The sequence below is a fragment of the Poecilia latipinna genome, unplaced genomic scaffold (genome assembly GCF_001443285.1).
Source record: "Poecilia latipinna isolate Pla-1442-1.1 unplaced genomic scaffold, P_latipinna-1.0 Scaffold2443, whole genome shotgun sequence".
NCBI classification, from domain to species: Eukaryota; Metazoa; Chordata; class Actinopteri; order Cyprinodontiformes; family Poeciliidae; genus Poecilia; species Poecilia latipinna.
In genome coordinates this window covers 39,727-59,254 of record NW_015115059.1, presented here as the reverse complement: position 1 = coordinate 59,254, position 19,528 = coordinate 39,727, and the positions used below count along the sequence as shown (strand labels likewise).

The 19,528-nt window shown below is 38.1% G+C and overlaps 2 protein-coding genes across 5 annotated transcripts in view; both read left to right on the top strand.

Moving 5' to 3' along the window:
* Nucleotides 1-18,945, top strand: part of arrdc1b (arrestin domain containing 1b) — a 37,110-nt gene extending 18,165 nt beyond the window's left edge. The window contains exons 3-9 of one of the 3 annotated variants that reach the window (XR_001422466.1): nt 1,647-1,697; nt 3,374-3,528; nt 3,621-3,803; nt 4,496-4,672; nt 5,375-5,825; nt 6,359-8,125; nt 18,108-18,945. Coding sequence is in view for 1 of the 3 variants with exons in the window: in XM_015019526.1 (XP_014875012.1) it covers nt 1,647-1,697; nt 3,374-3,528; nt 3,621-3,803; nt 4,496-4,672; nt 5,375-5,825; nt 6,359-6,423 (1,082 nt within the window). In the remaining 2 variants the exon portion in view is untranslated. Of the gene's footprint in view, nt 1-1,646; nt 1,698-3,373; nt 3,529-3,620; nt 3,804-4,495; nt 4,673-5,374; nt 5,826-6,358; nt 10,087-18,107 lie in introns of those variants that run through there. The other 2 variants (XR_001422465.1, XM_015019526.1) reach the window with 2 other exon arrangements.
* slc31a2 (solute carrier family 31 member 2) lies at nt 10,723-18,945 on the top strand. Of its 2 annotated transcripts, none has more exons than XM_015019528.1 (4): nt 10,723-11,150; nt 14,293-14,359; nt 16,297-16,513; nt 17,692-18,945. In XM_015019528.1, the coding sequence occupies exons 1-4, from the start codon at nt 11,145-11,147 to the stop codon at nt 17,879-17,881; spliced, it is 480 nt and encodes a 159-aa protein (XP_014875014.1). In that variant the 5' UTR covers nt 10,723-11,144; the 3' UTR covers nt 17,882-18,945. The 2 variants fall into 2 exon arrangements, with proteins under 2 accessions (XP_014875014.1, XP_014875013.1); XM_015019527.1 differs by lacking the exon at nt 10,723-11,150 and adding an exon at nt 13,328-14,109.
* Nucleotides 18,946-19,528: the final 583 nt, after the last annotated feature.

Here is a 19,528-nt window from a genome sequence, read left to right as displayed (position 1 = left end):
TGTGATAGCTCTGATTCACAGCAATAGATCTTAATCAACTTGTCAAGACTCGGGTAGAGAGCGCGCTTCAGAGAGAGGAAGACATGCATAATTCAAAGCACACACTCCCTCTTTCTGAGCTTCCCTTTATCTTTGCGGTTGCTTTGTTTTCTATTCTTTCCCAAAAATGGGCAGCTCTGCGTCGGAGGGTGACACGGGAAGGGTGAAGGAGGATCAGGACACACAGTCTCAGAAAAAAGGCCAGTCTGGGTGACTGATAATGTGGAATGCCACAGTCGCTTGACGGTTAGAGGAGGGAAGACATCGGCGTCCGCTCCTCATCCTGTCACTCTTCTCTGTTCATGGAAACCAGGAATAGATTTTTTTTCCACCAATCAGAAGGAATAAACTTTATTTTTAGACCTGCTGCATTCAGGGCCGGATTTAGAAGAATAAGGGCCCCTGGGCTGGAGACAGTTTGGTGCCCTGTCCCAAAAAATAATAAAAGAAAATAAATAAATAAATTAAATAAATAAATAATTTACTCATGCAAATTGCAGAATACTAACAGGTACATCTGCACATTTACAGGTACTAATTGATGGTTGGTGTCTTTATGGCAGATGATTCTTTTTTAGTCCCAAAAAGATAATTTTCAAATATTTGGTTTTAGTTTCCATTTTAAAAAAAATCAAACAATATTTTAATAAAACAAAAGACCACATTTGAAATGAGTTTATGACTCTTAATATAAACTGTATACATAAAAAAACAAAAATAAAACATTTTTTGGAACCCCCAAAAACTTGTTGCCCTGGGCTAGCGCCCCGGTAACCCTTTATAAAGTCTGTCTGAGTTCATTTATATTCCTGCTACATATTTATGCAATATTTATTTTTCTGACTTTTTCCTTGTTTCTTTCTTTCTGTTTGTGTTTTTCTTTATTTCTTTCTCTCTACCTTTATTTATTCTTTCCTTTCTTTTTTGTTTTTTGTCTTTCTGTGTTTCTTTTTGTCTTTCTTGTTCTTCTCCTCTTTTCCTGTAGTTTTACATGTTTGCTGAAACGTTTAGTTTAAAGCTTCGCTGCTTCCTCTAACAGTAAACATGATGCAGATTAGACTAATGGAAAAACTCCCGTCTCTAACGAGGCGTTTCTGTCTGCAAGGATTTAATTAGGCTGTCAGCTCCTCTGGAGAATTAATCAGCCAGTCGGGTGAAGGTGTCTGTGTTCGACACACACATGCCTATTTATTGGTCCTTATGTTATCAATTAACTGGTAATAAACAACATAATTATTAAAACGTCCAGAAAATGTGAAGGTAGTTTATAATTATCTGCTTGAATAAAAAGAAGGAAGCAGCAGGAGGCGTTTCTTTTCAGTTTTTGCTTGTAGCAATAAGTGGGGGAGGGGAGGAGAGGTTTATTACTACAGAGGAATATCTGTAGGACATATTCACCTGTAGTAGTTTGAATCTGGGAGTAAAAACGTTTTATATTCTCTAACGTTTTTCCTTTATCTCACTGCTTAAATGTTCTTCCTTCCTTCCTTCCTTCCTTGCTTTCGATCCTTCAGTTTGTACTTTTCTTCATCAATCTCTCTCTCTCTAACCTCTCTGGTCGTTTATGTCTCTCCGGTTTGTGACCTTTGACCTTTGTTCCCTCTCAGGAATCCTGGCTCCAGGCGAGCACAGATTCCCCTTCCAGTTCGTCCTTCCAGGTGAGTCTCAGCCGCACCTTTCAGTTCCCGCGGCGTTATCAGACCAACAGCGACGTCACAGAAACAAAAATAAAGCAGCAGCTGATGACCTCACACGAGTTACAGCAGATTTAGCTAATGTTTAACGCATGCTTCAACTCGTCAAACTCGAGGCGCGGGGGCCAAATCTGCCCCGCCGTAGTGTTTACATGTGGCCCTCTAAACTCTAAGCTGGCAAACTTAAACTTAAATAGGTCACAAATTTTTATTATTATTATTATTAATAAATTAAAAGCAGTTTTCATCTATTCACTCCCTTATTTAATTAATTAGTTTCTTCTTGTTTTTGTGAAATTTTGTGAAAATGAACAAATAAATCAACAAATTTCTGGACCGTTTTGGCCAAAATGATGAAACACATCAGGTTTAAGTGATTACTGGTAATAAGCAGCTGCCTCAGGTTTAATTATTGTCAAATTAAAGTCCATGATCTAAACGGTGAGAAGTAAAAAGTCACATTTACTGTCAAACATCCACGCAGATATTGCAAATATTACTAAATGAGTACTATTGATTTTTATTCCAAATAATCACAAAAACAATGTAATCAATGTGAAAAGATGGCCAACAGTTTGCTGATGGGTTTTGTTAACACATTGTGGCAGAACCGGCCCTTTAAGAGCGTCCGTGATCTGGATTTGTAAATCCTTTTTGCTTTTTAACTTGAAAGTTTCTCATGAAGTCAGTTTAAAGCTGCTGGCAGTGAAGCAGGAAGCCATGGCGGTGCTGATGGCGCCATCTTGAGTCTGCCTGGTGTTTTCTGCTCTCATACATGATTCCGCTCAAACTCAGCGGGGGGGGGGCGGCCATTTTATTTTTAGCCCTTCATCCTTCACTCTCTGGGTAATTGGTCTCCTCTCCTCAGAAGCCCCCAGTCTGAAGGAAATCACATTAACATCATCATGTAAAGGTTAAACGTTCACTCATACTGCCCCCTGCTGGCAAACCAACATGCTGCAGCTGTTGGGTTTCATCTTTTAGCTGAGATCAGGACCAAATACTAGATGGTGGGCAATGTGGACTTTAATCACAATATTTTGTGGTATTATAAAATGATAGAGGATTAGCAAGAAAGAAAATAAAAAATAAATTGACAAGAATAAAGTTATAATATTACATTATTCTTGAAATATTATGGCTTTACTCTCATATTTGTGACTTTATTCTGTATGACTATGTTCTCGTAATATTTACTCTGTTCTTGCGATACTATGACTTCATTCTCATATGAATTTAAATTAATTCTCATGAATTTAGTTTTATTCTTGTAATTTTATTTTCAACCTCACATGGCTAGCTAAGCTAGGTTGGTGGAATCAAGTAACTCTCTCGCTCTTTGGTTGCCTAGCAACGACCTGCTGAGTAACTTGTGCAGCAGCAGTTTCATGTCTCACCACTTTGCCTCATAACTGCTTTAAAATAACCAGGATATTAAAGGTTTGAATATTTAAGACCTACTGACACATTAAATAGGTTGAATATTTAAAAAAGTAATAATTATTGATATGAAACTTTCATATCGTGATGAGTTTGTATCCCGTGTCGTCCAGCCTGAGTGGTAACAGATGTTAGAATCTGTCTATGTTGGGAAAGTCACGCCTGAACGTTTCATTTTTTTGTTTTGTTTGATCTCTTAGTCGCCATCCCCACGTCGTTCGAAGGACCGTTCGGGAAGATCGCTTACTGCGTGAGAGCGGCCATCGACACGCCGCGCTTCTCCAAGGACTACAAAGCCCAGCGGCCCTTCTACGTCCTCAACATGCTCAACCTCAACGAGGTCCCCGACATCGAAGTGAGTGTCTAGCTTTCACGACGTAGATCCTCTGCAGACGTCTTATCAGGGCACTTTTATTCACTTTAAAAATCCAAATTTGGCCCTCGCAGCAGCAGAGCTGCGCGGTGACGACGAAGAAGTTCAGCTACCTGCTGGTGAAGACGGGGACGCTGATGCTGAAGACCCGCAGCGACCAGCGGGGCTACGTCCCCGGCCAGCTCATCCGGCTCTCCACCGAGATCCACAACAAGTCCGGGAAGGACACCGGATACGTCCTGGCCAGCCTGGTGCAGGTACGGCCTCTCCCTTGATTTGATAAGATCACAAAAACTCTTAATATTTCCTTGGAAACGACTATAATAATAAAAGCTGTTCATACTTGTGTCAAAATCACAAAGTTTGGTCTGCAGGTTTTATTGATTTGCTTCCAGGACAAATCTGAACATTCAATTAAATTTCACACCATTATCCAGTCAAATCTTCTCATCTGATAAAAAAATAATCAATTATTCTGACGATTAATCAGTTAATTGTCTAAAAATAATTTAGTATATTCCTCAGTTTTTTTTTATTTAACCACTTAATCTTAATTTATACTATATTAAAAATACATAAAATGTAAATATGCAAATGATTAAACTCCAATTTAAAATAAGAAAAGGATTGTATTACCTTAAATGAAATGACAGCATTCCTTTAATGAACAGTTGATCGTTTGAAGGAAAGATGCATATTTTTTTTCATCTTAAATGCAAAATATTTATAGTTTTTGTAGAGTTTTGGCTGATTTACTGCTCCAACTGTGTTGTTCTTTCAGTAAAGAACCTTTTTATGACACTAAATATTCCAGTTAACGATTAATCGATAACTAAATCAGTGGACAGATATTTCAGTTATTGATTAATCACGATTAATCGTTGCATAAGGAGCTCTGGTCAGTTTTCTGCTGGGCTCTACATGCAGCTTCCCGTGTTTCTCCCTGCAGATGGTAACGTATCGGACCAAGCGGCCGGTCGTCGACCGGCGGACCATCGCGGAGGTGGAGGGAGCCGGAGTGAAGGCCGGAAAACACGCCGAGTGGAGGGAGCAGATCATCGTCCCTCCTCTTCCTCAGTCGGGGCTCAGCGGCTGCCGCCTTATTAACATTGATTATTTCATTCAGGTAATAATGGGTCTGTCTGTGGAAATTCTTGATTTTTGGTTAAAAATCTGTTATTATTGACTGTTTTTCACATGTTTACAGAGAACCGCTGCTGCCTAATATCCTTTCATACAGTATTGATCCAGTCTGGATATAAACTACTGAATTATTTATATGTACACTTATAAACCCACTCCAGACTGCTGTCTGTTTCTATTGAAGAAGTGTGATTAGTAATATTACTCGTTGAAATTTTTCACATTTCATCACATTTAAACAACAAACTTTGATTTATTTTCTTGGGATTTTATGAGACCAACAATGTAGCACATAGTTTTGACCTGGAAGAATCTTAAATTTTAAGATTTTGCAGCTCGCTTTATTGTTTAAGTTAAAAAAAATAGTCCAAGTTCAGTTTATTAAACCAGTTAGTAACATTTAATCTCGACTGCTCAGAAAGTGTGATTCTCAAAGAAGGAAAACTGCAACTAATTCACTAGAACCATCTGCTTTACTCCTAGCTTCAATAGCGGTTAGCTTGACTCCTAGCTTGAGTTCCTTTGAATTTAAAGTTTATGTTCTTGCTATTACCATTATCTTACTTTTAAAAATGGTCTCAAAATGACGATATCATTGTTTGATGCAATAATTTATTTGTCTAGTTTTTGTGTTGCCATGGTTACCATTAAAACGGTTCTTTCTGAATCACCGTTTTTGCCCCAGGTGTCTCTAAAGTCTCCAGAAACGGTCGTCGTTCTGCCCATCTTCATCGGGAACATCCCAGTGAACCTGTCCCCCGCCGGCTCCATCCCCACCAGTCCCAGCTCTTCACTGGCTCCCAGTGCTACCGGAGTGATGCCCAGCGCCCCGCCTGTGGAGGACGACCCAGATGGCGAGCTGGGCGCCGGAGGCTTCACCAGCGAGGAGATCCCCACTAAGAGCCACTCGCAGCAGGACCCGTCGGCTTCGCCGGTCACCATGTCGCCCAGCGCCTTTAGCCACGCCCCCGGCGCCTCGCTGCCGCCCGGCCAGCTCCCCGGCGCCACGGCGCCGCTCTTCTGCCTGTCCACTGGAGCCACCATACCGTTCTTCACAGAGGGCGACGTGAACCCAATCCCCACATCCTGCTCTCTCATCCTGCCTCCGGAATACAGCAGCTGTGACTATCCTCAAGGTGAGGAGGCGGTGCCCAGCAGGGGGCGGCAGAGAGCAGCACCACTATTGGGATTAATACAGGATTATGTAGTTTCAGAGTCTAAGACACTGGTTTACCAGGACATCCATCCATCCATCCATCCATCCATCCATCCATCGAACATCCATCCATCCATCCATCCATCCATCTATCGAACATCCATCCATCCTTCCATCTATCCATCGAACATCCATCCATTCATCTATCGAACATCCATCCATCCATCCATCCATCGAACATCCATCCATCCATCCATCGAACATCCATCCATCCATCCATCCATCCATCCATCCATCGAACATCCATCCATCCATCCATCCTCTAACTGTGTTTTTTGTTTCGTTCATCAGTTCATTCATTGTTGTTTTTTTAATCTTTTTGATGTCCTCAGAAATCTGGAAATTTAAATCTAGTAAAAATCTTTATTTCTGAAATGCTTACATCGCTGTAGTCTGACGTTAATGTCTCCATCTTTAGAGATGTTTGCTCATTCCGGACCCTTTGTGTTCCAGAACCACCGCCGACGTACGAGGAAAGCTGCAGCAGTGTGGACTCTAGTTTTAACAGCGGACAGTAGAAGAAGAAGAAGCGGACGGTGAAGTGTCATGGCCGCCGCCTGACTGCTTTCCCCGCCACCCGAACAGAAACTCGCTGGAGGGCGCGTCCGCCCTGCAGACGGTCCATTTGGGCTGAAAAGGGATCGTTTCTTATTTCTCTAAGAGTCTTGGTTTCCGCCTCGTCTCCCAGCCGGTAACATCGGACCCAACAGGTGAACTTTGTGCCTAAAAAGTATTTTCAGATAAATATTTAGGATTTTCTGTGACGGGACCTGTTTTATTCTGGGAGGAGAGTGAAATCTGTTTTTTATTTCTGCAAGTTGCATCTGTGATGCCTTTAGTGTAACTGTAGCACCCGGCTGCTTCCGGACCTTTCCGTCTGGCCCTTTTCTGCTGTCGTAACAAATCTGAGCGGCTGGGTAAACATCAGGGTCGTGTGTTCGGCCCCCAGATGTTTTGCTCATCAACAAACCAGCAGCAGCGGCGGTGTGTTTGTGATGTGCCAGTTCCTCTGCTGCATCTGTCTGACCATGATGCAGAAACCTCAGAACCCAACAGAAACCCTTTCTGAAGGATGTTTTAGTGATTTTATTTTAAAAGAGACTCAAGTTGTTTTGTTTTTATGTTTCCAAGCTGTCAGAATTTCTTGTCATTTTTTAGGTCTGGATAAGTTTTTCTGACTTTGTGAATGTTTTCCTTTGGTATTTGGCTGCTTTTTCAAACTATTTCTGCCTTTTCGCTCAGCATATCGCGAGACGGTTGCTTAAAGAAAACACCTGATTGATTGATTGATCCGAATCAATCGGCTTAGCAAATATTCTACTGGAAAAGTTTACAAACTGCTCTGTGCAACGGAAAAACAATCAATAGAGCGATTGATCGAGACAAATTAGAGAGAAAACAGGTTGGCTTGGTTTAACTGTTTTTGTTGTCTTTTGCTCCATGCTGCCATCTTGTTTTGGTTTTATTTTTTATTCAAAAGGAAAAAAATATCAATATTGCCAGAAAAAAGTCTTATGAGAGTTGAGTCATAATATTATGAGAATAAATAATACAATAAAAAGTTGCAATATGAAAAAACTCAATGTTATGAGACAAAGTTGTAATATAAAAGACTTAAAAGACTAAAAAAGTATTAAATATAAACTCATACATCCAGAATAAAAAATTCTAAAATGAAAATAAACTCATGTTACAAGATAATGTCTTAATATTAGTAGAATGAAGTAGTAATTTTATGATGGCAGATTAAATATGTAATATTAAGATGTTGAATATCCTGTGAAGTTAAACTGGTTTTACAAATTGGACATATTTTATCCTATAAAACATCAGCATCAAATTATTACCAGAATCAAAACTTTGAAACGACACAAACTAGACAATCTGTTTCTCATAAAAAAAATAAAAAAAAACTTCTCTAATTTTATGACTTTCTTCTGGTAAAATTGTGTCTTTGCTAATATTCTGTCTTTATTCTCATAGTTAAAATAAAAATCTTAGTCCAGCTTTAAAACTCCATTTTAATCTGTAATAATTTAGGTTGAAAATCCCACTGCGCCCCCTGGTGGTCGGTTCTGGTACAGGCTTCACCTCAACTCGCCGTTTAAATCTGGAGTTTTAAGTTTCCGAGTCTGAGGATCTTTTCTGTTGCCTTAACGCTCATGTAGTCTGTAGACGGCAATGTAAATGTGCACAAAGCAGCACTTTCTGAAACTTTGAGTGTGTGTGTGTGTGTGTGTGTTCGTGTGTCTGTGAGAGAGAGAGAGAGAGATGGGTTTGGATCTAAGATATAAAAACTAGATGCCACACTGATTTTTTTAACTTAATTTTTGTGTTAAGCAGTTTTTCCCTCATCACCTGATTTTGTAAATCTTTTTTGTCGTCATTTACTGTCTTTTTTTTCTTTTGCACATTAAAAATATTTTATCTGGTGTGACTCAGAGGAGGGAAAAGGAAGTGAACTGATTGTTTATTTGTGAGTTTTAGAGAAAATCTCTTTATTTATGTTGACTGTTGATTTTTTCTACCACTTTGCTGTCAATCTGGGTTCCTTCACACTCCTGAAACTTTATGGAAAACTAAAAACAAATTAGCTCTAAAGTAAATTAAGTTTGGATTTCCATAATATTTGCAGTATTCTGTTCTTAAACTAGCATATTTTCAGACCTGAAACTGAAAGAACCTGATCATGTTGAGGTGAACTTTCTTAAATTTCCAAGTTTATCATCTCGTTTTTTTTGACTGAAGGGTAAAAATAGAGCGACAATAGTTTATCTTTGTCAAAAAGGCAAAAATAAACATTCATGATTAATGTTTTCAGCTTCAACTAGCAGCTTTTTTATTTGCATTATCCTGTTTATTCAAGAATTAGAGCTGAAATATCTAAAGATCTTATGATTTTTTTTTTTTAAATTCAACAAAAAATTCAAGATTTTATTTGGAGATAGTGTAATAAAATCGTTGCCTCATAAAAAAATACATAATGACTGAATCAAACTGTTATCGCTTTAAAACAAGCTTGATATCTAATTATTTCAAGATAACTAAGTTGGAAATTAGCATATTGCTAAATTTAGTGTATTTTATTTAATTAACTAGTTCAATATTGCAACAAAAATGGGTTTACGTTTCTGTATCAAGATTAAACCTGAGGTTTTTTTCAGTAAAGTGAAGTGCAAATAAAGGAGCTGGACATATTATCTTAAGATAATGAGATATTGAACCAGTATTTTCAACGAAGAACTCATATTTTAATATAATGACCTCATCAAATTGTCGTAATGTCGCATCTTAAAAATAACGGCTCGATAAAAACGAGATTACTGTCAGGATTTTCTCTAAATAAGGAAACAGTTGTAATAAATTAGATTGGTGTCCTTGAATCTAGAAATAATAAAACAAACCTTTTATTTATCTTCATATCTCATTATCTCAATATAATAAGACATAAGAAATAAGATTTCCCAGTTTTGGAGTTTTTATTGCTTTAGAAACTGATCTGAATCACTAAAGTCACAGAAAACATCCACACTTTAAGCATTTAAAGGCATTGAAAATGTGAAGCAACCATGTTGAAAATGTTTGTCTTTTCTCTAAATGTGAGAATCTAAAGCACAACTACTGTCCTGATTTATTTTGAGTTTTCTCACGTTTTAAAGCAATCAACGTCAGATGAAATCAGCGGGTTTAGATCTGTCGTAATGTAATTATGTTAAAGACTCTGTGATAATGTGACTGCATGCCTTAAACGTCTGGGTTTCACTCAACATGAGCCGGTTCTGGTTGTTTTCTAACAGAGAAATCTCTGCTGGATGCCCTCTATGTAGCTCATAAAGCAACGAGACACTGGACCTTTTATCTGTTTTCATTCTGATTTTAGAAAACATGTGACATCTCTTATTTCTGCTGCCTTTCAGACCTGCTTCTGTTTATTTCAACAAAAGGTACTATAGCTTTATGAAAACCTGCTGTTTATGCTTTTTGTTTTTTTCCTTTTACGCGTAAACGAGTGGCGTCTAGTTTTGTATTTTTCTACTTGTAAATTGTTTACAGGTGCAGTTTGAATATACTGAGAAAAGCACCTTGACCAGTTCATGTAACGTTTCCAGTGCAGAATCAGGGTTGTACTGTACAATATAATAATAAAAATCACATGACGTGTTTTTGTAGTTTAAACAGTCAGCTTTGTGTTGAAAAGTATTTCTTCCTTTACAATTTTTTACTTTTTTTTTGTACTTAAAATGTTAATATTATTCAGTATTTCTCTTTTTATTAGTTATTTAGACAAGAGACTTTAATAGGTCGTTAGGATTAGCAAAATTATGTTGATTTTCTATTGCCGGGATATTGAGATGTTTTTTATACGTACATGTACATAAAGCAAACAAAAAAATTGTACATTTTTAATACAAACGTGTTAGATATCCATAAGTTTGCAAGACAAAAATAATAGTTATAGTTTTATCATAATTAAAATTAAATTAAAGGTGATTTGGTGTTCTAAGACGTGGATTTTAACAGTGTTATTTTGATTTACATATTGTTCTGTTTTTATTTTAGTGATAACCCCGCCAAACACTAATGTCAAAACATGTCAAGAAATTATGTATCAAAATTTGTTAATTTTAGTGTTTCTTTTAATCGGGATACCAAATTTTTAGCCGTTGTGCGAAAATCTGCCACTCACAACATGGCGGACGCGCTGACGCATCATTTTTATGGGGGGCATTTTTTTCCCGCCGCTCTCACCACTTTCTACCAGTTGACCGCGAGAGAGTTCAGTTGATCAGCTGTTAACTCGCCGAAGCTATTCGGCTTCGGTCGGTCATTTCCGTAAACATTATGGCGTCGCAAGCAAAAAACGGTTTAAATTAACGCCTGCGCTAGCTTCGAGAGCTAACGCTATTAAGCTGCGTTATTTAGCGATTAAAACAGAACCCGAGCTCGTCTTTTGAGCCGTTTTTAATCCTGAACCGATGGGAACATTTATTTTAATCGTTGGAATTCAATGGCTGTAAAAGACTCCATTACCCGTGAGCCTCTGGAGGTTATTTATGTCACGGGTTTAACCTCCCCTCACTGTGCCGCTGTGATTCTGTTCATTAGAGAAGTGCTGACTGTTGCTGGGCTACTTTCAGCTGGTGGCCCGTTCCTGTCGGTGCTCGGAGTTACAGCTAAAGTTCTGATGGGACCCGAACTTAACACCAGCTGAAACCGGTCTGTTAGCTTCACCGTCAACATGCAGGTAGGTTTTCTGTTTGGAGTTAAAACAAAGCCAACATAACAGGAAGTTATGTTGCTTTCTAGGTTATGCTCCATTATACGTTTATTAGTGTGTAAAATCCTTTCTAGCGTTTTAACTACTGAATGTAGTTTAAATTTAGCAAACATTCACTGTTTTAAAATGGAAGTAAAACAAGGATCATAAAACATCTCCTTATCAACTGTCCTATTTAGACTGACATATTTAGATACATAATAAGCCTCATATTTTCATAAATTTGAGTCCAATTCTGCAGGTTTGGAGACTATTGCACAAATGTTCGATAGTTTGTATCAATATTTGTTGAAACATTTTTCCTACAAAAACTTAGAAACTGTGGAATTTGATGTTGACTAGGAATATATTTACATTTACAAACTTGTCCCTTTAATCGAATATCTAAGTTACCAAAAGGGGAAAAAGTAAAATTTTACATTGATTTATATTGAAATTACACACTTTATCATTGATTTACATTGATTAATCTGTAGCTTTTTATTTGGACTTTGGCTGATTTATATGTGTGTTGTTTTTTTTTTATTTTGAATCCTTGCTTTTTTTTAATAGTATTTTTTATGAAGAAGATATTTACCAAATGAACTATAATCTGAAAACGTAGTGCGTTTAAAAGTGAAAGGAATGTGGATAAGAGGACAAAAGCTGCTACTGTTAGCTCAGTTCTAGCTAATGCTAAAATCCAGTTTTCTGTCAAACTGTTTTGCATTTCAAAAAATAGTTTTCATTTAAGAAATTGGAAGAAAACTTGTCTTTCATCCCAGCTGCAGATATTTAAGTTACAATCTTCTGAAAATGATTGAAAACAAGATTAAGAATGAGTGGAAAAAGCTGCCAAAGTCTAGAGAATGATTAATGAAATATAACAAACTTTAACCATTTAGCTGTTGGTCAAACATTATGAATCATGGCATCTAAAGATTAATTAGAAAGAACATGGATTGGGAACAGAAATGAATAATGTTTTTCTCCTCTGTGTTAAAATATTTAAAAGAAAATTATACATTTGCCATAAAAATGTGTTTTTTATTGACTTGTATCCAAATTATATTGATCTTTAACTGGATTTTTCTTTTCTTTTTTTAATTAATTAGTTTTTTGTTTTTGGTTGATAAAAAACCTTCACAGATGTTTGAACTCTTAAAAAATGTTGTAAAAAGCCATTTCAGTGCATTGAGGCGTCTGAAATGACAGCTGCAATCTGAACCTGTGGTGCTTCAACTGCATCTATTGTTTTTTTTTATATTAACAGAATAAGGTTTTAGAAGTCAAAATCTGTATTTACCGTAGAATAATCCTGTCCAGATGTGAAAAGTGTAAGATTTTGAAAGGAGGCCGTTAGATTTGCTTCACAAACCTGCAGATTAAAGCTTCAGGTGACTCAACGCGAGTTCATGTGAGTTCATGTGAGTTTATGTGCCTCAACCTGTTTGATTCATCAACAGGTTGGAGTTAAGTGGTTTAATAAACACATGGAAGGCATTTCTCTGGAAATGATCGAGTATCTGAGGGAAACCGAGTGGAAAAGCAACAAAACTCCAAAGAGAAACGATGACGGATCGTCAGAAAACCTGGAAAACTGTGACTTTAAAATCGTTTGAAATGCAAAACCAAAACAGTCACTTCTAAAATGTGCTTCGTTGTGCAAAATATTACATATTAGGCTTTCAGATTATCAGGTTGACTTCATGTCTGCGCTTCAGCTTTCTTTGTTCACCTGGAGGAATGGAAAATCCAGGTTTTCTCAATCATCTTTCTGGATAATCTCCTGATTATCAGCCTGCCAGTCGACTCATGTTTGTTTGTCTCGACTCATAATCTGATGAAACACGTCTGCTGCGTTCCCAGAAACGCTTCTTTATTAGTAATATGAAGAGTTTATTAGCTTGATGTATTTATTCAGATGTTTTGAACGTTTAGTAGACATTAGATCATAGAGGAAGCTAAAATGAATTGGAATGCAGTTCTTCCTCTTTTTTATATAACTCTGTTCATTGAAAGTCACGTATCTCATCATTATGAGTGTAGATGAAACCAGAAGTTTACATACACCAAATAAAAAGACGCATTTTATTCCTCACTTGGTCTGGATTAAACCAGACCAAACTTTTCTTGTTTTATTCCATTTGCTCAAAGACACAATAATGAGAGAAAGAATCTGCCCCAGATTATTAAAGTCTTCAAAGCCAGAAGTGTGATGTCATGGCTTCGGAAACTTCTGATTGGTTAATTGACACGTTTGAGTTAATTGGAGTCACACCTGTGGATGGATTTTAAGGCCACACCTGGAACACTCTGCTTTCTGGATCGACACGATGGGAAAGTCAAAGTAAATCAGAAAAGATATCAGGAAGTGAATCACGGAGCAACACCAGGGCGGTTCTTCCTGGGGGACAGAAGATGGCGCCGTGTTCAGCAGTAAAGCGCCGTGGAGTCGCGGTAAAGCGCTGGAATTGTAGTAAAACTTTGGAGTTGCAGTAAAGTGCTGGAATTGTAGTAAAACTTTGGGGTTGCTGTAAAGTGCCTTAGAGTCGCTGTAAAGCGACATGCCGTTGCAGGTTCTGGCCCTGTAAGTACTGGGAGTTCAGAGGTTGTCGTCGGGCTGTGAGTGCAGCTGCTCAGAGATCTTCACACCCGGACTGATGACGGACGGGAGACGAGCCGAGCCGCTGACGGAACACAAAGAATGTCTCAGTCCGACATCCACAGCAGCTGGAGAGGACAAAGCGCCACTCTGACTGAAGAGACGGGGAGAGATCGGCCACAGCAGCAGGCTGCCAGTCACTTCACCATTTCAGGAGCTGCTGTTTGTGTTTGCGGAAACAGAAAAGAGAATCCCAGAACCGTCTCGTCTGTCTGGATCTCTGTCAAAATGAAAGTTGGAGTGAAGCGACCTCACCTGTTCTCAGCAGAGTCACGTCTGCAGGTGAAATCAGGTCACGCAGAGGCTGCAGCTCAGTTATTAAGAACTTATCTGGTAGCTTGAATATGAAGTAAATGAAGCTCATATGCTTTTGACCAGGAAGCATAATAATAATAATAATAATAATAATAATATTTCAGGTAAACAACTGGTTTAAGCTTTTCTTTCTTTCCTTTTCCCTATCAGATGACCTTTGAGGCGTCGAGCAGCGTGACCCTGCTGTTCGACTTCTGGAACGTTCATGGCCCTGCAGGTGAGCAAGGCTCCTTCGTGTCTGATGACCTTTGACCTGAGGTCAACCTGTCAGAACCAGAACGACTTGTTCAAATGTCACAGATCAGAACGCATGATAAAAGATCACAGAAACAAACTACCAAACTAAAAATGATCCCCAAACATCCAGACTGATTCTGGATGTAATGTTGAAATGTTCTCTGAATTTAGTTTATTTAGATTTCCTTTAAGTCTAACTACTTGGGTCTCAAGTCGAATGCCAAAGAGAAAACTTAAATAAATACTGTTAATAAGCAATAAATACTCCAAATAAATAAACGTCCTCATGAAATAAAAACAAAACAATTATTTTAATTCAGAGTTAATTATTTATTTCATAATGTTATTTTGTAACACTTATTTTGGAGCACTACGGGATTTATTTCCCGTTTTAATTTCATGTTCTTGTATTCAAATGAGTGGGCGGGGCTTCCGGTGTGGGCGGGGCTTCCGGTGTGGGCGGGGCTTCTGGTGTGGGAGGAGTTTATTTTGTGGGCGGGGCTTCATCTGGTTGTGTTACAAAGATGTAACAGTTTATTTGATTCTATATTTGCTAGCAGAATTTAGTAGTAAATACACTAATAAACTTGCACAATAACGGGAGATAATCAAATTTTAAGACTTTTGTTGAAAGTCTGAAATTCTTTTTAAGGTCAGTAAATTTAGAAAAATTAGAAACATTCAGAAAAAATCTGCCATGAAATTGGCATCGTCTCTCTTCTTTTTTATATTTTAAGCTCCGCCTCACAAAGGATCCGCCCCCTCATTTGAATATGAACATAAAACAGTAAAAAAATAAATGTCCCCAAACAAAAGTGTAAAAAAACTATTATGAAATAAATGAATGAATAAATACAGCTGTTATTAATTTAATGAAAAGTATATATACAAACAGATCATAACGTATTAAGATTAAAATCAACACATTCATCCCTTTAATCTAAATTATTCTGCTGAAACTGGTCTGTCAGTTATTTCAGAAATCTTAATATTGATCTCATTTAGATGCCTTGTTATTTAACTCATAGGAAGGGATTTAAAAAGTTTATTTTTGTGTTTTCTTTGTTTAATCTGTAGAGGAGTTCCTGGTTTCGAAGCGTTTGTCTCGGTCACGTCTCTGCCTGTTCCAGTAACAAACTCCTCCCAGCCTGCAGGTTTCATAAACATGAGAAAGAACCAGATGCTGTTCTGCTCTGCAGACGCTCAGTTTAATGTTTAACAGCCAAGACGGTCAGAATAAAACTTTTAATAATGTTTAACAGGATTTGATTGGGGATGTTTTTTCTAAGTTTTGCATTGAACGCCTGTTGATTTTGTTGCTTTTGGATTGAGATAAAACATGATAAAATGTCTGGTTGCTGTCAGAATTATAATAGTTCTGAGGTTTTCATTATAGTTAAAATTTTTTTGTGACTTTGTGTTTTAATTAGTTTTTCAGAGCGTGTTTGCTAGTTTTATTAGCTAAATATAGTTTAGTTATTTATGCTTAAAGTACCGTATAGTGATTGAAAGCTCAACAGAAGATAAAATATATAATCTTTTATTGTTGAACAACCAGCTGACTCTGCCGTATCCTGACTTTTGCGGTTTCCATTTTGTGGACTAGCTTAGCGTAGCGTAGCGGCCAGGAGGAATACGGAGCGCCGTAATTTCCCGACAACTGACATAAACTGCTTGTGTTTGGAAAAAAATCAATTTCACATCATTTAGAAAGCCTGATGGAATCATAAATATGAAAATTAAGGATATTATATCTATAATTTTAGTTTGTTTTAGTTAGTTTTATAAGGGCACTATATAGTTCTGTTAACTGAAATCTACGTTCTCAGTTTTCGTCATGTAGTCGGCTTCAGCTGGCTGTGATGACCCTGGTAGCTGTTCTGTGAGTCGGTTGTCTGTTTTCCTCTCTGCCTGCAGGCATGGTGCTGTCGGTGTTCATCGTCCTGCTGCTGACCGTCGTCTTTGAAATCCTCAAAGTGTGGCGGGTTTGGCTGAGCAGCGGCTCCCGGCTGGCCCAGCCTCCGTCGGCGTACGCCGCCGCGCCGTCCGGCCGCACGGAGAGCAGCTCCGCGCTGAACGCCAGCCCCTCCGAGTCCTCGCTCACCCCCACAGAGACCCAGCCGCCCAGGAACAGGTGGGAACGAGTCTCTGTTAGTAGCAGTGAGGCGATTATGCATATTCACACCAAACATATCCAGGACAAACATACTTATTGTTTATGTGGGGAACAAAGAGCAAAATGCAACGATCTGTTGTGCAATTTAAAAAAAAGTATGGATCAAGATTGTGTGCACAAACAAGGAATTTGATACATCTTAAGGGAAATTAAAGGCTTTTTCAGCAAAGTTGTAACATTCGTTACATTTTCAGCTACGGTTCTCTTTCACATTGCTTTGTTAAATGAACCAAACTATTTAAAAAACCTGTTTCCCTCCTCGCCTGTGGGGGCGCTACACCAAGAATCACTGAAGGAAATCAAACAAAAACCTCTGAAGCCACTGAACTCCACTTCCTTCTTAACAAAATGTAAGCAAAAATGGGGTAGCATCAGATTTTAGCGTTTGTAGAGTTTTCTCTCGCTAACGCTAGTTGTGCTGTAGTCCACTTCCTGCTTTTGGTGTTCACATACACATTCGAACAGCACCAGAGTTCACTTCAACCAAACTGAGAGCTTTTTTTTTGTATTTATTTAACCACTTACACCTTTTTATATTAATATCAGAGATGCAACTAGAATGGAATTTATTTTTTAAATAAGAAAATAAACAGAAAATAAACATTTTATTTCCTAAAATGCAACAACCTTTTAGTGAATTAGAAGCAGGTGAAGCCACTTGAGGAATTTTGGGTTAAACATTTTTATCTTGAGTTCAAGATAAAAATTTGTAGGAGTGAAGCGATTACAGCGATTTTATATATATATATATATATATGTGTGTGTGTGTGAGCTCTCTGTAATCGCACAACAATCTGTTGTGCAATTTTAAAATATATAGGCCTAATTACTCCTCTGAAAGTTATTTTAGCATTACGTCCGTATATTCCAGTTTATGATTAATCGTTTTCCAAAATTAGTTGACAGTTACTTGAATAATCGCAGTTAATCTGATTAATCGTTTCAGCCCTAATTTAAACATTTCTTCTCAAATATCTGCACTCTTAGTAAAATAAAGAAGCCTTAAGCAACAATTTTGACTATTTTTATTAATTTCTCTTGACTGAAGGGAACCAAAAAGATGCGGTAGTGGAGGTTTTTGTGTATCGTTTCACCCCAACTTGGCAACATGATGAAATGAGTGTATTGGTCTGCAGCTGGCTGCTGCACGTCATCCAGACGTGCCTCCACGTCCTGCAGGTGACGCTCGGCTACATGCTGATGCTCTGCGTCATGTCCTACAACGTCTGGATCTTCCTGGGCGTCGTCCTCGGCTCCGCCCTCGGCTATTACGTTGCCTTCCCTCTGCTGGGCCAGATGTCTCTGTACGGCCGGGTCCGGCACTGAACAGGTGAACGCGGCGATGAAAAGCCACTTTCTCTTGACTCCACTGCATCAGCGCAGAGAGCTGCCTCACAATGACTTGCAGAAACTCACTTGGACCTGGAAACCAGAACCGCAGGAGCTGACCAGGAAGTGTTTATCAGGCCAGAGTGGACGTGAGCACAAATAATGTGGTTTGTCTGGCTGCAGGGCTGATGGGTTGTTCTGTTAAAACATATCATGTCAGGAGGTGTGTGTGTGTGTGTGTGTGTGTGTGTGCGTGTGTGTGTGTGTGTGTGTGAATAAAAACAGCTTCTCCTCTCTGCCTCTCTGTTTTGGAAATAAAAGCTAATGTCTGCAATCCTTATAGTTGGTGCTGTTGTTGTCCAAACGTTTCGTCCTGAAGGCCAAAACTGGCTAATTTAAACAACATGCAGGCCACTTTTTCACTAAATTAAAAATGCAAAAAGTAATCATGTTTTTGTTCTACCTGCTTAACAATAAACTAAATTTACATCCACAACACAAATGACCTTCAGGCTTTTGACTTATTAAAAGAAAAACAAACAATTTACAATTTTTTGGGGTCATTGATTGTTTTCTATTCCATTGGCCAAATAGTTGCCATCCTTCACTGGTGACCAGGAGCCAAACAAAATCATTTCAAGGGTCACAAATGGCCCCCGGGCCACACTTTGGACACCCATGCACTATAGTAAAGCTTCAACACTTTGGTCAGAAATCTGCCTCTTTCAACAGATTGTTTACAAAGCAGATACTTTTTGTGTTTTTGGTTTTTGTGCGTGTTGCAGATTTTCAGTGAACTCAACTGAAGTGTCCTGCTAATTGAGGAAACATTTTTAGTCTGGAAACTCCTCTGATGAGTCACTTTGGCCATCAGCAGTCACATGCTCCATTTTGTTTTGTTTTTTTTGTCCGTCACAAACTGCTGTTGCCTTGAAGCCGTTTGTTTTTGCTTGAAATGAAAAACTTTTTACAACCCGTATCTTCAAAAGCTTGTGATCAGTGTTTGTGATTCTATATTTGTGGTTTTGTTTGAATCAAAAATAAAGATTAAAGCTACTGAATATTTGAATCTTTATTTGAAAATATAGACCTCCAACTCAGAAAAGTTGGGTGTTTTTGAGCATCTTTTGTTTGACAGTAATTTTAATTCCTTAGCCACATTTTGTCATTGAATGCATCATCGTGGCTGAATAATGTCCAAAGTCTATTTGATGCAAAAAGACACAGTTTGTCTTTTTCAGGGAGACATTTTCACAGAAATCTTCCTATAATGGAAAGTTGGCAAAAGACAGCTACAGCGAGCCCCGGCCTGTTCACAGCTCAGTATGTATGGAGTTTTTTGTGGAACAGATAATCTGCAGAAAACTTGACTCTGTCGTTTTTTTTTTTGTTTTTTTTTTGTAGATCATACTCGTACCTAAATGAATTAAAACAAAATGCACTTGTGGCCCCTAACCCGTGCAAATACCAGTTGTCCACTGTATTTTGGAAAGAATGACTATTAGACTTCATAACACTAGATACTTTTGTTTCAGATTGTGATTTAAAGAGCTTTTTAAAATTTATTACAGAGCCCTCACTATTTATTATTGATTTATCACTTGTTTTATTAACTATTGAACAAGTAAAATGCATATAAATTAT

Bases quoted from the DNA above. Each gene is read 5' to 3' on its own strand.
- slc31a2 (XM_015019527.1), top strand. From the start codon at position 13,870: ATGTCTCAGTCCGACATCCACAGCAGCTGGAGAGGACAAAGCGCCACT. The intron at 14,360-16,296 runs GTGAGCAAGGCT...CTCTGCCTGCAG, and splicing joins GAACGTTCATGGCCCTGCAG to GCATGGTGCTGTCGGTGTTC. The intron at 16,514-17,691 runs GTGGGAACGAGT...ATTGGTCTGCAG, and splicing joins ACCCAGCCGCCCAGGAACAG to CTGGCTGCTGCACGTCATCC.